Genomic DNA, 24,805 nt, shown 5'->3' on the forward strand with positions numbered 1-24,805 from the left:
ACTGGCCTCCGCACAATCGGGCTAAGGTGCTGCAGCTGGCCTCCGCACCATCGGGCTGAGGTGCTGCAACTGGCCTCCGCACCATCGGGCTAAGGTGCTGCAGCTGGCCTCCGCACCATCGGGCTAAGGTGCTGCAACTGGCCTCCGCACCATCGGGCGAAGGTGCTGCAGCTGCCCTCCGCACCATCGGGCTAAGGTGCTGCAACTGGCCTCCGCACCATCGGGCTAAGGTGCTGCAGCTGGCCTCCGCACCATCGGGCTAAGGTGCTGCAACTGGCCTCCGCACCATCGGGCTAAGGTGCTGCAGCTGGCCTCCGTACCATCGGGCTAAGGTGCTGCAACTGGCCTCCGCACCATCGGGCTAAGGTGCTGCAACTGGCCTCCGTACCATCGGGCTAAGGTGCTGCAACTGGCCTCCGCACCATCGGGCTAAGGTGCTGCAACTGGCCTCCGCACCATCGGGCTAAGGTGCTGCAACTGGCCTCCGAACCATCGGGCTAAGGTGCTGCAACTGGCCTCCGCACCATCGGGCTAAGGTGCTGCAGCTGGCCTCCGTACCATCGGGCGAAGGTGCTGCAACTGGCCTCCGCACAATCGGGCTAAGGTGCTGCAGCTGGCCTCCGCACCATCGGGCTGAGGTGCTGCAACTGGCCTCCGCACCATCGGGCTAAGGTGCTGCAGCTGGCCTCCGCACCATCGGGCTAAGGTGCTGCAACTGGCCTCCGCACCATCGGGCGAAGGTGCTGCAGCTGCCCTCCGCACCATCGGGCTAAGGTGCTGCAACTGGCCTCCGCACCATCGGGCTAAGGTGCTGCAGCTGGCCTCCGCACCATCGGGCTAAGGTGCTGCAACTGGCCTCCGCACCATCGGGCTAAGGTGCTGCAGCTGGCCTCCGTACCATCGGGCTAAGGTGCTGCAACTGGCCTCCGCACCATCGGGCTAAGGTGCTGCAACTGGCCTCCGTACCATCGGGCTAAGGTGCTGCAACTGGCCTCCGCACCATCGGGCTAAGGTGCTGCAACTGGCCTCCGCACCATCGGGCTAAGGTGCTGCAACTGGCCTCCGAACCATCGGGCTAAGGTGCTGCAACTGGCCTCCGCACCATCGGGCTAAGGTGCTGCAACTGGCCTCCGAACCATCGGGCTAAGGTGCTGCAACTGGCCTCCGCACCATCGGGCTAAGGTGGTGCAACTGGCCTCCGTACCATCGGGCTAAGGTGCTGCAACTGGCCTCCGTACCATCGGGCTAAGGTGCTGCAGCTGGCCTCCGCACCATCGGGCTAAGGTGCTGCAACTGGCCTCCGCACCATCGGGCTAAGGTGCTGCAGCTGGCCTCCGCACCATCGGGCTAAGGTGCTGCAACTGGCCTCCGCACCATCGGGCTAAGGTGCTGCAGCTGGCCTCCGCACCATCGGGCTAAGGTGCTGCAACTGGCCTCCGCACCATCGGGCTAAGGTGCTGCAGCTGGCCTCCGCACCATCGGGCTAAGGTGCTGCAACTGGCCTCCGCACCATCGGGCTAAGGTGCTGCAGCTGGCCTCCGCACCATCGGGCTAAGGTGCTGCAACTGGCCTCCGCACCATCGGGCTAAGGTGCTGCAGCTGGCCTCCGTACCATCGGGCTAAGGTGCTGCAACTGGCCTCCGCACCATCGGGCTAAGGTGCTGCAACTGGCCTCCGCACCATCGGGCTAAGGTGCTGCAACTGGCCTCCGAACCATCGGGCTAAGGTGCTGCAACTGGCCTCCGCACCATCGGGCTAAGGTGCTGCAACTGGCCTCCGAACCATCGGGCTAAGGTGCTGCAACTGGCCTCCGCACCATCGGGCTAAGGTGGTGCAACTGGCCTCCGTACCATCGGGCTAAGGTGCTGCAACTGGCCTCCGCACCATCGGGCTAAGGTGCTGCAACTGGCCTCCGTACCATCGGGCTAAGGTGCTGCAACTGGCCTCCGTACCATCGGGCTAAGGTGCTGCAACTGGCCTCCGTACCATCGGGCTAAGGTGCTGCAACTGGCCTCCGCACCATCGGGCTAAGGTGCTGCAACTGGCCTCCATACCATCGGGCTAAGGTGCTGCAACTGGCCTCCGCACCATCGGGCTAAGGAGGGGGGAAAAGATTGGTTAGGGTCCGGCTCCTGATCATTGTCCAGTGATCCTTGCTGGAATGTGTATATAACAGGAATGAGCCTGGCTGTGAAAATCCTGCATGGTTGAACAGCTTGCCATATACCATTGGTTGCAATGGAGTGTGGTTTACTAGTTGATCCTGAGCTGCTCGATCCAGGAAATCATTACCAGATGGATATGCAAATTACTTGACCAGCAATATATTTTCTTGGGGTTTTCCTTTAAGAGGCTCGCATTTCATACCTATCCAACTGGTGACTGAGGAGATAAATAACCATGGAAATGGACACAGGGATTTGGGAGCGTTGGAATTTGTAGAATAAAATAATTAAAAAAAAATCTAAAATCAAAATTCATAATTTGCATGCTTTGATTGCTTTCAGTGTGTTCCCTCATAGGTTACAGAGCAAAATGATTAAAATGGTTTTGTGCAGGTATATTTTGGTTATTTATAAAAAAATGAATTAGTTTGATGTAAATTCCAATTCCTATTTAAATCTATTGAGTTGATCAACTGTCTTAAAATGGTCTCAACTGGTGCCATTTGGAGTGATTGATGGAGAAATAGTTCTCGAGTTCAGAAATGAATCTCTTTTTAACTAGGCCTATAAATTGTAAGTCATGGTTGTGTATTTTTTGTTGCAGATGGTCCAGCAGTATACCCCCTACCAATTCAAAACAGCAAGCCACTGCTGACTGTTAGCTTCACATCTGGGGATATCAGCATGATGAACAACTATGATGACTTGTCACCCACTGTTATCCACTCAGGTTTAAAAGGTGAGAAATGCAGTTTCAATAAAGCACAAGATGGTAACTTAGTATGTTCATCAAAAAGTATTTAAACTTTTCATTGGTCTGCAAGTGCACAGTACCATGACACAAATTTCATCTAATTCCTTTGTAATTAAGATGATGCAGCACTGTTTCCTCTGTCCAAACAACAAATGTTTCCCAAGTACATTCATTTGATAGCACCCCTTTACGACTTTCAAGTCTATTATAGGTATTCAAATAATCCTAAGCATTGATATGGCTTATTCCTGTTTAGCATTCTAGTGGGGAAAAAATGAGGTAATACCTGTGGGTCTGGGAAGTACAGCATCAATGTTCACTTGATACAAAATCGTTGTTGAGACAGATGCCTGTCCCTGATTGAGGATACAAGGTTGATGACATACTGTACTACGGAGTAATAAAATGGCACATTCCTAATCCCAGTTGGATTGTTAGTTAAGGCATTGAGTACGGTCTAGCGGCATTTATACAGAGGGGGCTAATTGGAGCTCAAGTTGCCTTGGGCCATACTTGTACATCTCCCATTAACAGAAGCCTGGGAAGAGGCTGTTTATCCACTCTCTGGCTAGATGGTGGTGTTCGCTCAATACTGAAAAGGGATGGAGAGAGAAATAATTTTAGAGAAAATTATTTTTGCAGATAAAAGAGATGCGTGTTAAAAACTGAGGATTTTACAGTGCTCAAGTGTACAGTATACACCGTCATAATTGAGCAGTGCCATAGTTGTATGAAAAACTCCTAAATTTGTAGCACAGCATTTAGATTCTGTTGTGTCTCTGTTTCCTGGAATTGTAGCAGTCATCCACATAGTGAGTTTCCAGAAAGGGGGAGGCTCACAGCTGAGATGAAGTGGGAGGGGAAGAAGATCAAAGGTAAATTCTCAAACCATTCTAGTGTGCTTTCTTGCATCTGGCTTAGACGCCATTGAAGCCAGGACCAGATTACACTAACACTACTAACACAAAAAGAGGGTGGAAGAAAAAATTTTGCAAAATTTGTGGTGCAGATTCTGCGGCTTAAGGATATTCCCACCTTAGTACAAGTGCACAAAAATTATTGGGATGATTGTAATGTTAAAAGTGCATTACCTATGTGATTTTATGCTTTTGCAATCATTGATGTAATGTGCATTCAAGGTGGGGGGTGTCACCCAATTTTTTTTGTGGGTCTGTTCTGCAATTTAAAAAAAAATCTAAATTTAAGTGCGAATTCTTCTTTCACTTGAGATCATGGGAATATTGTTCTGTGGAAGTCACATTGCATTTACTTATTTTAAAGTACTTACTTTTTTAATTAATTGCTTTAAAAAAAAATCCTGTCTAAACTTCAATTTCAGAATGTCATGCTCATAAATAACTAGAGCTTAGCAGATACCTTAATTCTCATACTTATCATGAGAGAAAATGGAGCTGTTTGAACAACTTGGTGTAGAATTACAACATGGAAACAGGCTGTTCCGCCCAACTCGTCCATGTTGGTTTTTTATCTTCCACATCAGCAGTAGACCTAATTCCATGTGACTGACTTGTTCCCATATCCTTTTCCTGCAACCACCTGTCTAACCTATTCTTAAATGTTGACATGGCCTCTGCTTCAATCACCAACAGGGCAGTGCATTCCACAGGCACAATCCTCTGTGCAAAAAATGATTTCCTGCTTGCTGTCCTAAAACTCTTGCATTTAATCTTCTATCTATGCCCTGGTTTTAGTCCCTTAACCACTGGAAACAGTCTATATAAGTGTCAGTCATGGCTCAGTGGATAGCACTCTCGCCTCTAAGTCAGAAGGTTGTGGTCCCACTCCAGAGACTTGAGCACAAAAATCTAGGCTGACACTCCAGGACAGTGCTGAGGGAGTGCCGTACTGTTGGAGGTGCTGTCTTTCAGATGAAACGTTAAACCAAGGCCCCGCCTGCTCTCTCAAGTGGACGTAAAAGATCGCATGACATTATTTCGAAGAAGAGCAAGGCCTGGCCTCCTGGGGCCAATATTTATCCCTCAATCAACATCATCACTAAAACAGATTATCTGGTCATTATCACATTGCTGTTTGTGGGAGCTTGCTGTGCGCAAATTGACTGCCGCGTTTCCTACATTACAACAGTGACTACACTTCAAAAATACTTCATTAGCTGTAAAGCGCTTTGGGATGTCTTGAGGTCGTGAAAGGCGCTGTAGAAATGCAAGTCTTTCTTTATCTATATCAAATCAACCCATAATTTAAACACCTCTATCAAATCAACCCATAATTTTAAACACCTCTATCAAATCAACCCATCATTTTAAACACCTCTATCAAATCAACCCATATTTTAAACACCTCTATCAAATCAACCCATATTTTAAACACCTCTCAAATCAACCCATAATTTAAACACCTCTATCAAATCAACCCATCATTTTAAACACCTCTATCAAATCAACCCATCATTTTAAACACCTCTATCAAATCAACCCATAATTTTAAACACCTCTATCAAATCAACCCATATTTTAAACACCTCTATCAAATCAACCCATATTTTAAACACCTCTATCAAATCAACCCATATTTTAAACACCTCTATCAAATCAACCCATATTTTAAACACCTCTATCAAATCAACCCATATTTTAAACACCTCTATCAAATCAACCCATAATTTTAAACACCTCTATCAAATCAACCCATAATTTTAAACACCTCTATCAAATCAACCCATAATTTTAAACACCTCTATCAAATCACCCCATAACGAAAAATGTTCACGTCTTCAGGTATGTATTTTCTCATGCTAGGCAGCATCCCAATTAATCTGTGCTGTAGCCTCCATTGCCTCTGCATTCTTCCTACAGGGTGCAGTCCCAAACTACACTACACTGCACTGTACTGTATTAAAATATTAGTTTGGAGATGTAGTGTATTTGACTCCTAGCCACAAGAGTGGAAGTTTGAATCCAGACTTGGAGGGAGTAAATATTCAGTTGTTGGCTTTGGGAAGTTTTGCCTCTTTGCTGAGTTGCATTTCATGATGCTGGATTACATCTTGTGGGAAGAGAGGGAGAAGAGACCAGCAGAATCAGCCCAACCCCACAGAGCTGGGAGAATCTGATAAACGGAGTGGCTTGCTAAACAGAATGGCAATGGAAATTTGGTGAATGGGAATTTGGTGCAGTGGGGTAAGTGCTGAGTAATTTAAACCAAGGGGCAACAGTAAATCAGTAAATAATCAGTAAAAATGTGACATCATAATCAACACAGAGAGCGCAGCGGCAAAACCCGAGGAAATGGGGATAAGGATACAGGTAGGTATCTAGATATGCCTTTGTGTTTAGTATCTTTAATGATTAGTGTTAAGCTTGAGTTAGTAAGGATTTAATATTAATGCAAGTAAGCGCAAGTCAAAGGAAAAGAGCTAAGTGATTAAATTTTAACTCCATTTAAAGATGCTAATAACTGATAAATAGCTAAGTAATTGATCATAGTAACTAATTACTAATTAAATTAACATCAAGCTAAACTAACCTATTTAATAAATCTGGACCACAAGTGATCAATTCGTTCAAAAAATAAACTACAGATAACTAAAATTAAGTAATTAGTAAAGACGTGGCAGTGCAGACAGTGTGTTGGGTTTGTAGTATGTGGGAGTTTGTGGACAACAAGACTGTCCCAGACTGCCCCATTCGAAGAAATGTCTCTGCCTCGAGATACTCTGGCTCAGAGTCGTTGAGCTGGAGTCCGAGCTAGAGACACTCCGACACATGGAGGAGGAGGAATTACTGGATAATTTACTCCAGAGTGCAGTCACACACCAGAGGAAAGCACTGGTGCAGAAAAGGGAGAGTGTGACTCAGTCAGCCGGGTAGGAGAGGTAGTGAAGGAGGTCCATCAGACACTGCTCCTGTCCAACAGGTACAAAGTACTCCATACCTGTGAGGATAAGGAGAAGGACTGTGGGGAGGGTGGTCAGAATGGCGACCAAGGCACCTTGAAGCAGGAGGCTGTCCAAGGGGAGGAGGTGCAGAGTAGAAAGGTTGTAGTTATAGGGGACTCGATAATCAGGGGGATAGATAGTATTCTTTGTCGTCAGGATCAAGAGTCTTATTGGGTTTGTTGCCTACCTGGAGCCAGGGTAAGGGACATCTCAAAACGGCTAGAAAAGAATCTGGAAAGGGAGGGGAAGGATCCAGTTCTTGTGCTCCAACATTAGTGACAGGAAAGATACTGGAATTTACACTAAAAGAAATGATAGAAGAGCTTCCAGAGACTGAAAATGGAATAAAAATAGTCAGCATGGATTTTGAAAGTCTCAGTCATGCTTAAATAACCGAATATAATTTTTTTGAGGTAATGGAAACAGTAGACAACAATAATGCAGTAGATGTCATATATTTGGATTTTCAAAAGGCCTTTTCATAAGGTACCACACGGTAGGTTCATGACAAAGTTTAGGGCATGAGGAGTTGGGGGAAAAATAGCTGAATTGATTGATAATTAGCTCAAAAATAGAAAGCAGAGAGTAGGAGTAAAGGGTAGTTACTCAGATTGGAAGAAGGTAGAAAGTAGAGCTGGGGCCATTGTTGGTCATAATTTATATTAAAGATTTGGACTTGGGAACAAGTAACTATCAAAATTTGCAGATGATACCAAACTGGAGGGTATAGCCAACACTGAGAGAGAATGCAACATAATACAAGACATTAGAAAACTTGCAAACTGGGCAGTTAAGTGGCAAATGAACTTTAACATTGATAAATGTGAGATGATGCACTTTGGTGGGAAAAATAGAAACATTACCTACATTTTAGAAAATAAGAAACTGAATGGGGTAGAGGAACAAAGGAATCTAGGGATACAGGTGACCAAATCATTAAAAGCAACATCACAGGTCAGCAAAGCAATTAAAAATGCTAACCAAGCAATGGGATTTATTTCTAGGAATATAGAATTCAAAAATAGTGAAGTTATGTTAAACTTGTATAGGCCCTGGTCATGCCTCACTTGGAGTGCTGTGCACCGTTTTGGTCTCCATACTATAAAAAGGACATAGAAGAAAGTACAAAAAAGGTTTACATGGATAGTCCCAGAACTGTGAAATTGCAGCTATGGGGAAAGATTGATTAGCTTGGGGCTTTTTTCTTTAGGAAAGAGAAGACTTAAAGGTGACCTGATAGAGGTCTTTAAAATTATGAAAGGGTTGGACAGGGTAGATGTGGAGAGAATGTTTCCACTTGTGAGAGAATCCAAAACTGGAGGCCACAAATATAAGCTACTTACTAATAAATCCAATTGGGAAATAAGGAGAAATGTCTTTACTCAGAGAGTGGTTAGAATGTGAAACTTGCTACCACAGGAAGTGGTTGAGGCAAATAGCTTAGTTGCTTTCAAAGGGAAACTAGACGAATACACGGGAGAAAAGGGAATAGAAAGATATGCTGAAAGGCAAAGATGAGGTAGATGGAATGGAAGGAAACTCATGTGGAGCATAAACACCAGCACATTCTCCCCATGTTTGCGTGGGTTTCCTCCGGGTGCTCCGGTTTCCTCCCACAGTCCAAAGATGTGCGGGTTAGGTTGATTGGCTATGATAAATTGACCCTTAGTGTTAGGGGGATTAAATATGTGGGGTTACGGGGATAGGGTGGGATATGTGTTGGTGTAGGGGTTACGGGGATCGGGTGGGATATGTGTCGGTGCAGGCTCGATGGGCCGAAATGGCCTCTATCTGCACTGTGGGGTTTCTGTGATTTCTGTGAAACTAGTTGGACCGAAGAGCCTTTTTCTGTGCTGTATATTCTACATAATTCTATACAACATAATCATATACAAGAAACTTTGGTTTATCCGGAGGTTAACTGTCCAGAATGCTCGAGCAACCGGCAAAATTCAGGAGTCGGTTCAGTAAGTTTTTTTTCTTTTCGTTGCTTTTTTTTCACTAGTCAGGCTCTGCAAGGTCTAGCTAAAGCTGTTGCTTAGCTACAGAGACGCTTGCAAGCTACGGCTGACTGTTTAGAAGCTGTTGCTAAGCAACAGGGTTTGTTGCTAGATACGGAACTCAAAAGCTTCCGTATGTTTCAACATTAGCGCTGGTTTGTCCGGCAGTTTTGATGGGACGGCAACAGCTCGGTCCCGTCGGTGCCGGATATCACAAAGTTTCCTGTAGCACCTCCTAGGTCAGAAATAGGGCTGCAACACTGTAGCACCAGTTATGACTTGTGTCCTCGTTGAACAAGACTCTGCTCAGAGTGCCGGATTGCTGAATAAAAGGTCTAGTTTTTACTTTAATTTCCAGAGTCAAACTACAATGTTACAGTATTTCCAGAATATTTAGAACCTCTTCACATATAGTTGAATATATTTCTGCAAGATTCAGGATTTTTTTTGTTGCATAAATTCTAGAAGCCAGTGTCAGAAACACCACCATACATTGATGTGGTTCATGAGTGGACTTAATGGCAGAAAAGTACTGTAGCAATAGGTAATTGTGAATTGCACATCTTTTTCTCAGGACCAAAATATTTTTTATGGATTATCGTGATTATGAAATGAAATTCACCCACCCTGTAATAATTTCTTTTCATAGATCCTTCCAGTGAACAGTTTTTTTTAATTCATTGATGGGATGTGGGCGTCGCTGGCTAGGCCTGCATTTAGTGCCCATCCCTAATTGCCCTTGAGAAGATGGTGGTGAGCCGCCTTCTTGAACTGCTGCAGTCCATATGGTGTAGGTACACCCACAATGCTGTTAGGAAGGGAGTTCCAGGATTTTGGCCCAGTGACAGTGAAGGAACGGCGATACAGGTCCAAGTCAGGATGGTGTGTGGCTTGGAGGGGAACTTGTCGGTGGTGATGTTCCCATGCGTCTGCTGCCCTTGTCCTTCTAAGTGGTTGAGGTCGCGGGTTTGGAAGGTGCTGTTGAAGGAGCTTTGGCGAGTTGCTGCAGTGCATCTTGTAGATGGTACACACTGCAGCCACAGTGCGCCGGTGGTGGAGGGAGTGAATGTTGAAGGTGGTGGATGGAGTGCCAATCAAGCGGGCTGCTTTATCCAGAATGGTGTCGAGCTTCTTGAGTGTTGTTGGAGCTGCACTCATCCAGGCAAGTGGAGAGTATTCCATCACACTCCTGACTTGTGCCTTGTAGATGGTGGAAAGGCTTTGGGGAGTCAGGAGGTGAGACACTCGCCGCAGAATTCCCAGCCTCTGGCCTGCTCTTGTAGCCACAGTATTTATATGGCTGGTCCAGTTCAGTTTCTGATCAATGGTAACCCCCAGGATGTTGATAGTGGGGGATTCAGCGATGGTAATGCCATTGAATGTCAAGGGGAGATGGTTAGAGTCTCGCTTGTTGGAGATGGTCATTGCCTGGCACTTGTGTGGTGCGAATGTTACTTGCCACTTGTCAGCCCAAGTCTGAATGTTGTCCAGGTCTTGCTGCATATGGACACGGTTGATGTAATAAAAAACTTTTACATAGAATTACATCGAATCTACAGCACAGAAACAGGTCATTCGGCCCAACAGGTCCATGCTGGTGTTTATGCTCCACACGGGCCTCCTCCCACCCCTCTTCATCTCACCACATCAGCATATCCTTCAATTGCTTTCTCCCTCATGTGCTTATCCTTGCTTCCCCTGAAATCTATGCTATTCATCTCAACTACTCCTTATGCTAGTGCGTTCCACATTATTACCACTCTCTGGGTAAAGAAGTTTCACCTGAATTCCCTATTCGATAGTGCCTTTCACATCCTCAGGATGTCTCAGGACGTATTGATAAAGAACTTTTGAAGTGTAGTTACTGTTTTTTTGTAGGCGATCAAGGCCGCACAAACAGCAATGAGCTAAATGACCAGCTATTCTGCTTTGCTCGTCGTGGCTGAGGATTGAATGTCGATCAGAACACCAAAAGGAATGCCCTGCTCTGAGATGCATAATCTATATATATAAACGCATACTTCTTTCTGTCTGTCTATCTGTCTGTCCTTCTGTCTGTCCTTCTGTCTGTCCTTCTGTCTGTCTGTCTGTCCTCGGGTGTGCGTCTGTCCGGCTATGCGCTCGAAAGTTACAGAGCGTACCTACGCGTGCGTTACGTCGAAAGAAAGCTTACCTTTCCGAAACCCTGGTAAGCGTATTTACGTTTCGGCCGGACGAAAATCGCGCCCGCGGTATCCGAAAAACCTTCAACATTCCGCTCATTAGCATCTCATTATCCGCTCATTAGCGACAGAGTGACCTCGAGGTCGACCAATCGTACGCCGGGTTGCTGGCGCGTGCGGCCGGGCCCTCCTACGGTCGAGTGACGGGACGATTGACCAATCCTACGCTTTGGTGACCTGACGGTCGACCAATCGGTGCGTGTGTGGGCGGGCCTTATCGTTCTGAACCGAGGTGAGTCGCCGCCATCTTGATTCCAAACTTTTCCTTTTTACCGCTTTCTGCGTCTTTCAAAAAAACGTTGCTTTTCAAACACATTCTTTTTAAAAAAAAGTTAATTACTTTCTAAATCTTTTATCTAATCTCATTAACTTTCCTACCTTTCCCCGTTTTTCCAGGTAGGCCTCGAAGCCTCGGCCTCTCCTCCGCACCCACACCCGAGCTAGGCACCTCCCGGCCCCAGTCAACAAGCGGCCCCCGATCGCCGCCATCTTTGTGAAGGCTGGAGGGGCGGGCCTCAGCTGAGCGCCGCTACCTTACTAAAGGGTGCGCGCGCAGCAGGAGCAGCTGAGACGCGGCGTCTCTCTCTGTTCTCCGCTCGGCTCGGGCAGGGGGGCGGGGCTCTCGGGAGTGCGGATCTCGGGCGGGGCTTAGAGAACGGCAAGGGTTACCCCGGCAACCGGGCCCGCCGGCCGTCTCTCACAGCCGCAATCGGCTTGGAGAGCGAGAAGGGTTACCCCGGCAACCGGGCCCGCCGGCCGTCTCTGAGCCGCAATCGGCGGTCTTGAAGCCAGCTCGGGAGGGCGGGGCTCCGGAGAGCGGGAGGCCGGTGCTCGGGAGGGCGGGGGGCGGTGCTCGGGAGGGCGGGGGGCGGGGCTCGGGACACCGGGCGGGCGGGGCTCGCGACATCGCGGGGCGAGAGATCGGGAGGCGGGACATCGGGAGATCGCGGAGCGGGACATCGGGAGATCGCGGGGCGGGACCTCGGGAGATGGGGGGGCGGGGCTAGGGAGATCGGGGGCGGGGCTCGGGAGATCGGGGCGGGGCTCGGGGGCGGGGCTCCGGAGATCAGGGGGGGGCGGGGCTCGGGAGATCGGGGGGCGGTGCTCCGGAGATCCGGGGGGCGGGGCTCCGGAGATCCGGCGGGGCGGGGCTCGGGAGATGGGGGGCGGGGCTCGGGAGTTCGGGGGGCGGGGCTCGGGAGATCGGGGGCGGGGCTCGGGTGATGGGGGCGGGGCTCGGATGATGGGGGGTGGGGCTCGTGTGATGGGGGCGGGGCTCGGGAGATCAGGGGGCTCGGGGACTCTCCCTCCCCTCCCCTCCCCCCTCCCTCCCCTCCCCCCTCCCCCTCCTCCCCTCCACCCCCTCCCCTCCCCTCCACCCCCTCCCCTCCACCCCTCCCCTCCACCCCCTCCCCTCCACCCCCTCCCCTTCGCCCCCCCTCCACCCCCTCCCCTCCACCCCCTCCCCTTCGCCCCCCCTCCCCTCCACCCCCTTCCCCCCTCCACCCCCCCTCCACCCCCTCCCCTCCACCCCCTGCCCTCCACCCCCTCCCCTCCACCCCCTCCCCTCCATCCCCTCCCCTCCACCCCCTCCTCCCCTCCCCTCCACCCCCTCCCCTCCCCTCCACCCCCCCTCCCCTCCACCCCCCCTCCCCTCCACCCCCTCCCCTCCACCCCCTCCCCTCCACCCCCTCTCCTCCACCCCCTCCCCTCCACCCCCTCCCCTCCACCCCCTCCCCTCCACCCCCTCCCCTCCACCCCTTCCCTCCCCTTCCCTCCCCTCCCCTCCCCCTCCCCTCCCCCCCTCCCCTTCCCCCCCTCCCCCCGCCCCTTTCCCCCCTCCCCTCCGCTTCCCCCCTCCCCCTCCCCTCCCCTCCCCTTCCCCCCTCCCCTCCCCTCCCCTTCCCCCTCTTCCCCCCAGTCGCTCTCTCTCTTCCCCCCAGTCGCTCTCTCTCTTCCCCCCAGTCGCTCTCTTCCCCCCGTCGCTCTCTCTCTTCCCCCCATCGCTCTCTCTCTTCCCCCCGTCGCTCTCTCTCTTCCCCCCAGTCGCTCTCTCTCTCTTCCCCCAGTCGCTCTCTCTCTCTTCCCCCAGTCGCTCTCTCTCTCTTCCCCCAGTCGCTCTCTCTCTCTTCCCCCAGTCGCTCGCTCTCTCTTCCCCCAGTCGCTCGCTCTCTCTTCCCCCAGTCGCTCTCTCTCTCTTCCCCCCAGTCGCTCTCTCTCTCTTCTCCCCAGTCGCTCTCTCTCTCTTCCCCCAGTCGCTCTCTCTCTCTTCCCCCAGTCGCTCTCTCTCTCTTCCCCCAGTCGCTCTCTCTCTCTTCCCCCCAGTCGCTCTCTCTTCCCCCCCAGTCGCTCTCTCTTCCCCCCCAGTCGCTCTCTCTTCCCCCCAGTCGCTCTCTCTCTTCCCCCCAGTCGCTCTCTCTCTCTCTCTTCCAACAACAACATGCCCTCGAAAAAGCCTCGGCACCGCCGGGCACTCCAGCTAGTGAATAATAAAACAGACTTTTTTGACTTTAATCAGTTTTAGTTGCTCTATACAGGCAGTACTTACCATAATTTTTCACTTGTAACACACAATTTTCCCCAATGTCTAAGGAATTTCACATGAAGCTAGGTGACTTAATGGGCAAAATATGAAGGAGTGAGTGAGGGAGTAGGGGTTCAGGCAGGGAAGGAACAGGGGGCCAGGACTTGGGCTGGAATACACTTCTTTCGAACTGGATTGTCTTCCTGTCTGTCTGTCTCATTGGTTCTGGAGCCAGCCACAGCCCTGATTGGTACTGGCGTGTTTTGTAGCTGTTTCAGTAAGCACGGGTGAGTGTGAAACTGAGACCACCATGCTTTGGGCTGAGAAGTAGCAATTGTCAGTCCCAGTGCTTGGCAGAAGTGGAGGACTACACCTGGGGAAGGGTGGAGAGGCTGGGCCTGGTACTGAGATTGAGCGTAGGTTGGAGCCTGAGTTTAAAAATCTTAAATCAGTAAGTGGGAAAGGATATAACTAACTAAAATGAAACAGGTCCCATCAACATGAAGTGCTAGATTAGTTCAGGATGTTTTATTTATTGGTGCTACTGCATATGGATCCACACTTCATTTATAGTTGTAGGCCATCTGTGTTATTATGCATCATTGTATGAAGTAGTTGGGAGTGGTTCTTCTCTCTTTTCCCCTCTCCCAATTGTCACATGGCATGATTTCCGAGATGTCTCTTTCAGAGCCACCCACTATTTTACTTTGTTGAGGGAGGAGCAGGTCATCTATAGCTGGGCCTAGGCTGGAGATGGGGGCTGGATATGGAGCCCAGGGAATAGACCCTGGTAACCATGTACTTGGCCAAACTCACCACATAGAAGAATTAATGGTCAAGTGGTTTACATAGGTGAACCAAAAACGAGGATACATGAACACCATTGTGTATCGATAAATAAATGCATACTTTTCCTTCTATAAAAATAACTGAGATTTCCCTAAAACATTTCTTGCATATTAGATCTTACATTAGGGCCTAATTTCCAATATAACTCGTGTGATTTGAATGTAATCACTTGAACGTATACTTTCAGAATGCTTTCTGCATGTAACCTACTCCAGTTTATAATATGCACCTTGGTTTCAAGTAGGTTTGCAAAGGGGTGGAAAGTTTCCAGTAAATTTTCGGTAAATTTCCGGAAATTTTCCATGGGAAGTACAGCTTGGGAATTTTGCCCAAAAAAGCACATGCTAGCATAATATTGTTTTTTTTGTATTTCTTTCTTTTTTTTCCACAGGTCCTCTCTTAAAATTACTAACAGAGATGGAATCTTAATTATTAAGGAATTTCTTAATCAATATATGTTTATCTTCTTACTTGGCTTGTTTTAATAATTACAAGTTTTGTGTGTGACTGTGAACAAATGTGTCCTGATTGGTTGGATGAGTGGATGAGCGATTAGCTCCCTCTATTTGTAATATTTGCATATCGAATTGTGATTGGCCTGCAGGCATCTGTAAGACTGCTATAGTTTTTTTAAGATCCAGGTTAGGGGGCCTGAGGGAAGTCATTTTGTTTTCTGCTGATGTTGTGATGATGCAGTAAGTAAATCAGACTTTATACCAAATAAACCAGTTACTTGTTGAACTCTGTTGTCCTTCAATTTAAAATATACAAAATAATACACTATTGGTGATGTAGCGTCGTGTGTGTACAGGTCATGCTTCCATCACATGGAGCATCAGCAACAATGTACTCACCCTGTTGCAGTCGTGCTGATCGACCGCAGTTCGACACAGAGATGAATGCCCTTTATTTCTCTGCATAGAACAATGCCACGTTTACCGTCGGATGTGTTTTACCCCAGGCATTAAAGATGGAAAGACTGTGTACATGTGCAAACACTGTAGAAAGCCATATGTAAAGAATGCCACAAAGATGCAGCAGCATTTATCCAACGATCTTGGATCACAAAAGGTCTTTGCAGTAGTTACTGACAATGCTGCGAATATGACGGCTGCTTGGGCTCAAGTGGAGGAGGCCTACCCTCATATTACGTCTATTGGGTGCGCAGCTCATGGGCTTAACCTGCTCCTCAAGGACATCATGGGTTTGAGAACCATGGAAGCACTGTACAAGAGAGCCAAGCAAGTTGTTAAGTATGTCAGGGGAAAACAGGTAGTTGCAGCAACCTACAACTCCAAGCAAATGACAAAAAACAAGAACACCACACTGAAGCTGCCCAACAACAATAGATGGGGTGGTGTTGTCATAATGTACAACAGCCTTCTGGAGGGTAAGGAGTCACTGCAAGAAATGGCAATATCCCAGTCTGGGGATATGGAAACCACCATCAAGAAAATACTGCTGGATGATGTGTTTTGGGAGAGAGTGGTTAGCAGCCTTAAACTACTCTCACCAGTAGCATCTGCAATTGCTCAGATTGAAGGAGATGACGCTGTCTTGTCAGATGTTCTCAGGCTTTTTACTGATTTAAAAGAACAAATCAGCATTGCCCTACCCACATCCCTGCTGCTCAAAGCAGAGGAGAAGGCAATTGTTCAATTCATACAGACGCGTCAAGAATTTTGTGTCAAGCCGATTCATGCTGCAGCATACATGCTGGACCCAAAGCATGTTGGGAGACCAATACTTTCTGGAGAACAGATCAACAGCGCTTACAGTGTGATTTCTACCCTCTCACACCATCTCAATCTGGATGTGGGCAAAGTTCTGGGAAGTCTGGCAAAGTTCTCTACCAAGCAAGGTCTTTGGAATGGGGATGGGATATGTGAATCATGCAAGCATATCAGTGCACATACCTGGTGGAAGGGACTTTGTGCATCTGAGGCCCTGTCACCTATTGCATCGGTGATACTCCAAATCCCACCTTCATCAGCGGCCTCTGAACGAAACTGGTCACTTTTTGGGAATACGCATACAAAGGTGTGCAACAGGCTGACCAACAAGAGAGTGGAGAAACTGGTGGCTATCCGGGCGAACCTACAACTTATTGAGCCAGATACAGAAGTGTCCACCACACAGCTAGACACTGACACAGAGGAGGAAATGGACACGTCAGAGCCAGAGTCAGAGAATCAGGAGGAGCAATGAGGAGTAGAAGACTCAGAAGACTCATGAGTAAAAGACTCAAAGGGACAAAATAAGGACAAATTACAGGCTAAATAAGCTGACGCTCTTTTTATTTTATTTTAGATGGGTCTTTTTTGTGGGGGTTCAATAAAGTTCAAAATTATAACCTAAATAAAGTTTTGAAAGCCTGTTTTTATTTGTATGGAACAGTATGTCTATTTTGACGACAAAGACAATATAAGGGTCAGAGACAAAAACCATCAGTGTGCAAAAAAACTCAAAATTCCCATAAATTCCCAAAAATTCCCATGGAAAGTTTCCTCTTTTAAAAATTCCCAGAATTTTGCAACCCAAGCCTATTTTTCAATGCAAAAAACAAGTAATTATTAAAAAGAAACCTAACCTGTAAACAATTCTTCTGAGAAATATTACGATTTTGTGTTGCTTTTGGAGATGAAAATGATTCTATACTGATGTACTGTTTCTGTTAAGTCACTGGCTGCTTGTGGTAATTGACTTTTGTGTCTGCCTCATTATTCTAGATGTGGTTGTACAGTGGAGCACCCAGGGGGACTTGCTTGCAGTAGCAGGCATGGAAAAGCAGAGTCAAACGTACGAATCAGGAAATGTTCCAGTCGTGAAAAATGCTGCTGTTAAATTCTATAATAATCATGGAGAACACATTTACACACTGGAAAGTCCGACCCAGGTATGGAAGTGCAGAAGTTTTTACCAGTCATTGTGTTTGGTCAGTAATTTTAACTTTAATAAAACTGCTTCAAAGAGCATCTCCATCGTGACAGTCATATTTCAGTTTCACAGAAAATTGATTTAAAATAAAAATATTGGCTGCAGAGATGTACTTTTGCCACAAGAACCTTCCAAAGGCAGTATGATCTGAACTGTTAGTCAAGCAAGAATAATGTAATTCAGCTTAGTTTTTGTTATCAAAAAATTGGCCTGTTGGTCAAATAGAGAAGAGCAGGACATTTATTTTTGTTTGTGAAACAAAGAAATGTGAATTAACTGCTCTGTAAATTGGACACCGACTCCATCCATGTCTTTTGAGATACATTAAAAAATGTTTTGTAAGCAGACATTAATGGCCTGAATTTTGCAGTGGGTAATGACGGTGAAATATCAGCGTTTGCCGTCATTACCCCTCTGAAACTGACAGCAACTTCAGGATTCAGTGCATGCGCAGATAAACGCAGAAGTCCTGAAGTTGCGGTCAGTCATTCCCTGCTCCGCCAGAGGTTGGGCTGTGGAACTCCCCAGAGCCGGCAATCACTGAAATCGCCTGAACTGACGAAAACTTCTCCTATTATGCTGGAATATCGCTGTAAACCACCCCCCCCCCCCCCACCCCCGAAAAAATTAAGCCTCGTTGAAAGAGGTATAACTAGGTTTTTAACGGCATATTGACTGCTGAACAACCATTCTGGTCCTGATAAACTAATTGTATGTTTGTGGAATGTCAAATTTTTCCATTAATATGATTAAGAATTGCACTGTTTAAATTTTTTTTTTTAAAGTTTGTTTGATATTTCAGCTTCTACCTTAATCCTAGGTGTATGTCCCAATCTTTTTTTCGCTCTTTGTAACATTTATAAAAAGTAAATTAGAATCTGTTCATTTCACTTCCTGGCTTGCTGTCTGAGAATTCTTTAATGTGATTGGCTGCTTAGCCAGCTTGATGACATCACTGTTGCTGGACGCTGGGGATTCACTTGATTTGGCGCCAGATTCAAACAAAGGTCGGGAGAGCTGAACTCGATGCCACAGAGATTGCGAGATCTTTGTGGGCAGCTTTCATCCAGGTCAGTGGCGAGCAGAGTTGCTTTGTCACTGACTGCCAATTCTGGGTCTTTGTGTATTATGTTTAAAGGTATTTGTTGGGGTTGCCTTTAGATTGCAAAATGAATCTTGTGTGGCAATATTAATTCTGTTTGTTTTTTATTATGCCTCTGAAGCACTTTGGGATATTTTTCAACAGTAAAGGTGGTATTTAAATGCAAGTTGTTGTTGCTAGTAATGGTCATTACAAAAAAGAAAGTACAAGAAGCTTTGCTGGCAACTGAAGAGATAGGAATACGTAGATTTTGATAACTCCCTTTTTCATTGACCCTCTACATTACTGTAAGTTGGTGTGAAAGTCATGCCATCTGCAAAAAGGAAAAGTGTAGTGAAGGAATTTTAATACTATTCACAAAGTAGTTAATATGCATTAGAAGTTAGATGCATTACAAGTGCAGATAACCTCTGGCACCTTCTTTGCAGAAAAGTAAACCAGCTTTGTATACTTAAGTGACTAAGGAACATAAGCGATTCAAGAAGTCTCCAACCATTAATGTCCAAGTATGGCTTTAGCTTCTACGATAGCAAAATACTGCAGATGTTGGAAATCCGAAATAACAACAGAAAATGCTGGAAAAACTCAGCAGGTCAGGCAGAGAAAACAGAATTAACGTTTGAAAGCCTTGAACAAGTTAAAGGCAACTCTGCATCTTTGGTCTTTACAAAATGATTAGGAACCCAGTGCTAAATCAATCATATGTGCAAATGTGCCCTCTTTATGTTGCAGAGTTTTCGGAGTCTCTTTTTTTGTTTCTGAGAAAGACACGGTGTAACATCCACGGTTAGCACTTGGATGCTAAGATCAATTTTCAGATTACCATTCATAGCAACAACAAAAACATTGTGGGAGGCAGGCAAGTAATGCACAGAAATGCCACATGTTGTATGTTTATAGTTTACAAAATCGCAAATGAAGCAGCAGAGAAAATAGAAAGAAAATTTGTTGATATTGTAAGGGCGGTGGAAGAATAGTTTGGGCTGTGAGCTTCTTGGCTGTTGAGAAAAATTATAATCTGTCTTTTGAAATAAGCAAATTAAAAATAAAATTAGAATAAATTTAAAATGCTATGTAAAGAATGCCTAGATCATAGGGTCTATTATTGAGAAAGCTTATGGACTTGGGTGGGATTGGAGGGGGTAGGGAAGAAGTGACTGCATTTGGTCTAGTGTGTTGGACCATAGATGTATGCATAAGAATGCTATTCAGAGCACCTGCCAATCACAATAATAGGAACAAAAGAAAAAACTTGAATTTATATAGCATCTTTTGTGGACTCACGTCCCCAAGTATTTGTAGTCAGTGAATGACTTATGAAGTATAGCCACTATTGTATTAAAAACAGAAAATGCTGGAAATACTCAGCAGGTCAGGCAGAGAAAACAGAATTAACGTTTCAAGTCGATGACCTTTCATCAGAACTGGAAAAAGTTAAGAGATGTAACAGATTTTAAGCAAGTACAGAGGCGGGGAAAGGGGGGAGGGGAGGAAAGAACAAAAGGGACGGTCTGTGATAGGGTAGAAGGCAGGAGAGATTAAAAGACAAAAGGGATGATGGTACAAGGCAAAAGGAGATGGTAACGGGACAAGTAAAGGAACAAAAGATGGGTCGAGAGGAGGTGTAAATGGGAATAGCAGAATCATCAACAGCTGCTGACTGAAAAAATGGGAGCAGAGGTTATAGTCTGAAACTGTTGAACTCGGTGTTGAGTCCAGAAGGTTGTAAAGTGCTGAATCAAAACATGAGGTGCTGTTCCCTAAGCTTGCGTTGAGCTTCATTAGAACAGTGTAGGAGGTCAAGGTCAGAGTGGGAGTGGAGCAGAGAATTAAAGTGACAGCCAATTGGAAGCTCAGGGTCACGCTTATGGACTGAACGGAGGTGCTCCGCAAAGCGGTCACCCAATCTGCGTTTAGTCTCCCCAATGTAGAGAAGACCGCATCATGAGCAGCGAATACAGTATACTAAATTTAAAGAAGTACAAGTAAATTGCTGTTTCACCTGGAAGGAGTGTTTGGGGCCCTGGATGGTGGGAAGGGAGGAGGAGGTAAAAGGGCAGGTGTTGCATCTCCTGCGCTTGCACGAGAAGGTGCCGTGGGAAGGGGAGGGGATGTCGGGGGTGATTGAAGAGTGGACCAGGGTGTCGCGGAGGGAGCAGTCCCTTCGGAATACTGAAAGGGGGGGTGGGGGTGGGGGGTGGGGATGTTTGGTGATGGCATCATGCTGAAGTGACGGAAATGGCGGTGGATGATCTGTTAAATGTGGAGACTGGTGGGGTGGAAGGTGGGGGCAAGGGGAACCCTATCATGGTTCTCTGAGGGAGGGGAAGGGGTGAGAGCAGAAGTGCAGGGAAATGGGAAGGACACAGTCGAGGCCCCTGTCAACCTTGGTGGAGGGGAATCCTTGGTTGAGGAAAAATGATATTTCGGAAACATTGATATTGATGGTGGCACTGTTAGAACAGATGAGATGGAGACAGAGAAACTGGGAGAATGGGATAGAGTCCTTATAGGAAGCGGGGTGGGAGGAAGTGTAGTCAAGGCTGCTGTGGGCTTATAGTAGATATTGGTCGGCAGCCTATCGCTAGAAATGGATATACAGAAGTTGAGTAATTATTACTGTTGTAATGTTGGGAAACATGATAGCCAATTGCACACAGCAAAATCCTGCAAACAACAATGAGATAAATAACCAGGTCATCTGTTTTATGGATGTTTGAGGGGTAAATACTGGCCAGGACTCCTGTGCTTTTCTTGGAATAGTGCAGTGGGACTTTTTTACATCCACCTAAGATGGCAGATGGAATCTCGGTTTAATGTTTCATCCAAAAGTCACAACCTCCAACAGTACAGCATTTCCTCACTTAAGTGTCAGTGTGGATGACGTTCTCAAGTCCTTGAGTGGGGGTTGAACCCACAATCTTGAATCGGAGGTCTGGGTGCTACCACTGAGCCAAGACTGACAACGGTGAAAGTTGACAGTAGTTGGATATCCGTTAAATAGCTGTAAACTTCCAAATTCTTTGGTTAAGGCTTAAGGGAAAGTTTAACTGGGTGCGGAATTAATGTAGGAGTACAGTGCTTTAGCATAATAACTGGGAAACTCTCCAGAACTAATTGCTTTTAATGGCATGTAGGATGTTTGGACAAGGTGATAAGAACATAAGAATATAAGAAGTAGGAGCAGGAGTAGGCCATACGGCCCCTCGGGCCTGCTCCGCCATTCAATAGGATCATGGCTGATCCGAACCTAGACTCACGTCCACTTCCCTGCCCGCTCCCCATAACCCTTAATTCCCTTATCAGCTAGGAAACTGTCTTATCTCCGTTTTAAATTTATTTAATGTCGCAGCTTCCACAGCTCTCTGAGGTAGCAAATTCCATAGATTTACTACCCTCTGAGTGAAGAAGTTTCTCCTCATCTCAGTTTTGAAACGGCAGCCCCTTATTCTAAGATTATGCCCCCTAGTTCTAGTCTCACCCATCAGTGGAAACATCCTCACCGCATCCACCCGATCAAGCCCCCTCACAATCTTATATGTTTCGATAAGATCGCCTCTCATTCTTCTGAATTCCAATGAGTAGAGGCCCAACCTACTCAACCTTACCTCATAAGTCAACCCCCTCATCTCCGGAATCAACCGAGTGAACCTTCTCTGAACTGCCTCGAGAGCAAGTATATCTTTTCTTAAATATGGAAACCAAAACTGTACGCAGTATTCCAGGTGTGGCCTCACCAGTACCCTGTATAACTGAAGCAAGACTTCCCTGCTTTTATACTCCATCCCCCTTGCAATAAAAGCCAAGATTCCACTGGCCTTCCTGATCACCTGCTGTACCTGCATACTAACCTTCTGTGTTTCATGCACCAGGACCCCCAGATCCCTTTGTACTGTAGCACTTTGCAGTTTCTTTCCATTTAGATAATAACTTGCTCTTTGATTTTTTCTGCCAAAGTGCATAACCTCACACTTTCCAACATTATATTCCATCTGCCAAATTTCTGCCCACTCACTTAGCCTGTTGCAGGTTTTTTATGTCCTCCTCACTCACTGCCTTCCCTCCCATCTTTGTATCGTCGGCAAACTTGAATACGTTGCACTCGGTCCCCTCCTCCAAATGTGATTAGATAGTTTAGTTCAAATATGGTTCAGAAAGTTGATCGTAACTAATGAATGGAAACTATTTGGGAGATGCTGGTTTGGTTTATTGGTTGTCATATTTCTTGACATTTGGTAAATTTCCCACCTGCCACTCACTTTTGTTGGATAGTGCTACGAAAAACTCATGGCCTTTTTGTATGTTGTATTTTCATGTTTTGTATTTTTTATTTTGTTTTTCCCCATTTTTTTGCAAGTTCTTTGACAACGATGATACCATCCATCTCAGTCTGTTTCCTGCCTCTGATTGTGGTTCCCGACATCTAATTTTAAGTTGGGATCTTAATGTTCTTCACTATGCAACTCAAACACTCCCACTTTCAAGTGCATAAGAAATAGGAGCAGGAGTCAGCCATTTGGCCCCTCGAGCCTGCTGCGCCATTTAATCATGGCTGATCTGATCTTGGGCTCAGCTCCATTTCCCTGCCCGTTCCCCATAACCCTTCACTCCTCCCTTATTGTTCAAAAATCTGTCTATCTCCACCTTAAATATATTCTATGACCCAGCCTGCACAGCTCTCTGGGGCAGAGAATTCCACAGATTTACGACCCTCTGAGAGAAGAAATTCCTCCTCATTTCAGTTTTAAATGGGTGACCCCTTCTTCTGAAACTATGCCCCCTAGTTCTAGATTTCCCCACGAGGGGAAACATATTCTCTGCATCTACCTTTTTGAGCCCACTCTGTATTTTATATGTTTCAATAAAATCACCTCTCATTCTTCTAAACTCCAATGAGGTATAGGTCCAACCTGCTCAACCTTTCTTCATAAGACAACCACTTCATCTCAGGAATCAACCTCGTGACCCTTCTCTGAACTGCCTCCAATGCAAGTATATCCCTCCTTAAATAAGGAGACCAGAACTGTACGCAGTACTCCAGCTGTGGTCTCACCAATACCCTGTACAGTTGTAGCAGGACTTCCCTGCTTTTATACTCCAACCCCCTTGCAATAAAGGCCAACATTCCATTAGCCTTCCTGATTACTTGCTGTACCTGCATGCTAATTTTTTGTATTTCATGCACAAGGGCCCCCAGGTCCCTCTGTACTCAGCATTTTGTAATCTCTCTCCATTTAAATAATAATTTTTTACTTTTCTTACCAAAGTGGATAACATTACACTTTTCCACATTATTCTCCATCTACCAAATGTTTGCCCACTCACTTAGGCTGTCTTTATCTCTTTGCAGATTATTTGTGTCCTCTTCACAACTTGTTTTCCCACCTATCTTTGTATCATCAGCAAATTTGGCTACATTACACTTGGTCCCTTCACCCAAGTCATTAATATAGATTGTAAATAGTTGAGGTCCCAGTACTGATCCCTGTGGCACCCCACTAGTTACTGTTTGCCAACCAGAAAATGACCCATTTATCCCGACTCTCTGTTTTCTTTTAGTTAGCCAATCCTCTATCCATGCTAATATATTACCCCCAACCCGCGTGAGCTCTTATCTTGTGCAGTAATCTTATGTGGCACCTTATTGAATGCCTTCTGGAAATCCAAATACAGCACATCCACTGGTTCCCCTTTATCCACCTTGCTCGTTACATCCTCAAAGAACCCCAGCAAATTTGTCAAACATGATTTCCCTTTCATAAAACCACGCTGACTCTGCTTGACTGTATTATGATTTTATAAATGTTCTGCGACTGCTTCCTTAATAATGGACTCCAGCATTTCCCCAATGACAGATGTAGGAAGCAAGATTCAAGCTATTTGTTACATCCGAGTTTAATCCTTACAAAATGGTCTTAAATTATCCCAGGATGCCTCAATAAACCAGGAGCTGATATTGAGTCAACTATACTCAGTCGAGTGCAGCTGCACTCTCTGACACAAATTTTGTACAGGTGGCCAACTCCTTGCTCACAGGTGGGGTGTACATTTCAAAACCTCGATTGCAGATGAGCTGAGGGCACAGGTAGATACTTGGGACTATGATATTATAGCTATTACAGAGACGTGGCTGAAAGAGGGGCAGGTATGGCAGCTCAACATTCCTGGTTACAGGATTTTCAGACGGGATAGAGAGGGAGGCAAAAAGGGAGGGGGGTCGCGGTATTGATTAAAGAAACTATTACAGCTGTGAGGAGGGATGATATGTTGGAGGGATCATAAAACGAGGTCGAATTGAAAAACAAAAAAGGGGCGATCACACTGCTGGGAGTG

At 46.3% G+C, this 24,805-nt stretch overlaps 1 protein-coding gene across 6 annotated transcripts in view; it reads left to right on the forward strand.

Annotated features, from left to right (window-relative positions):
• The window catches only part of LOC147121665 (tubby-related protein 4-like), a 426,260-nt gene that overhangs the window by 202,209 nt on the left and 199,246 nt on the right, over nucleotides 1-24,805 (forward strand). For all 6 annotated transcript variants that reach the window (XM_085982109.1, XM_085982110.1, XM_085982112.1 and 3 more), the window contains 2 exons: nucleotides 2,770-2,904; nucleotides 17,163-17,329. In XM_085982109.1, the coding sequence (XP_085838235.1) occupies nucleotides 2,770-2,904; nucleotides 17,163-17,329 (302 nt within the window). The remainder of the gene's footprint in view (nucleotides 1-2,769; nucleotides 2,905-17,162; nucleotides 17,330-24,805) is intronic.

The sequence above is a fragment of the Somniosus microcephalus genome, chromosome 3, assembly GCF_052327205.1.
Source record: "Somniosus microcephalus isolate GS21.2 chromosome 3, FLI_Smic_1.0, whole genome shotgun sequence".
Classification (NCBI taxonomy): Eukaryota; Metazoa; Chordata; class Chondrichthyes; order Squaliformes; family Somniosidae; genus Somniosus; species Somniosus microcephalus.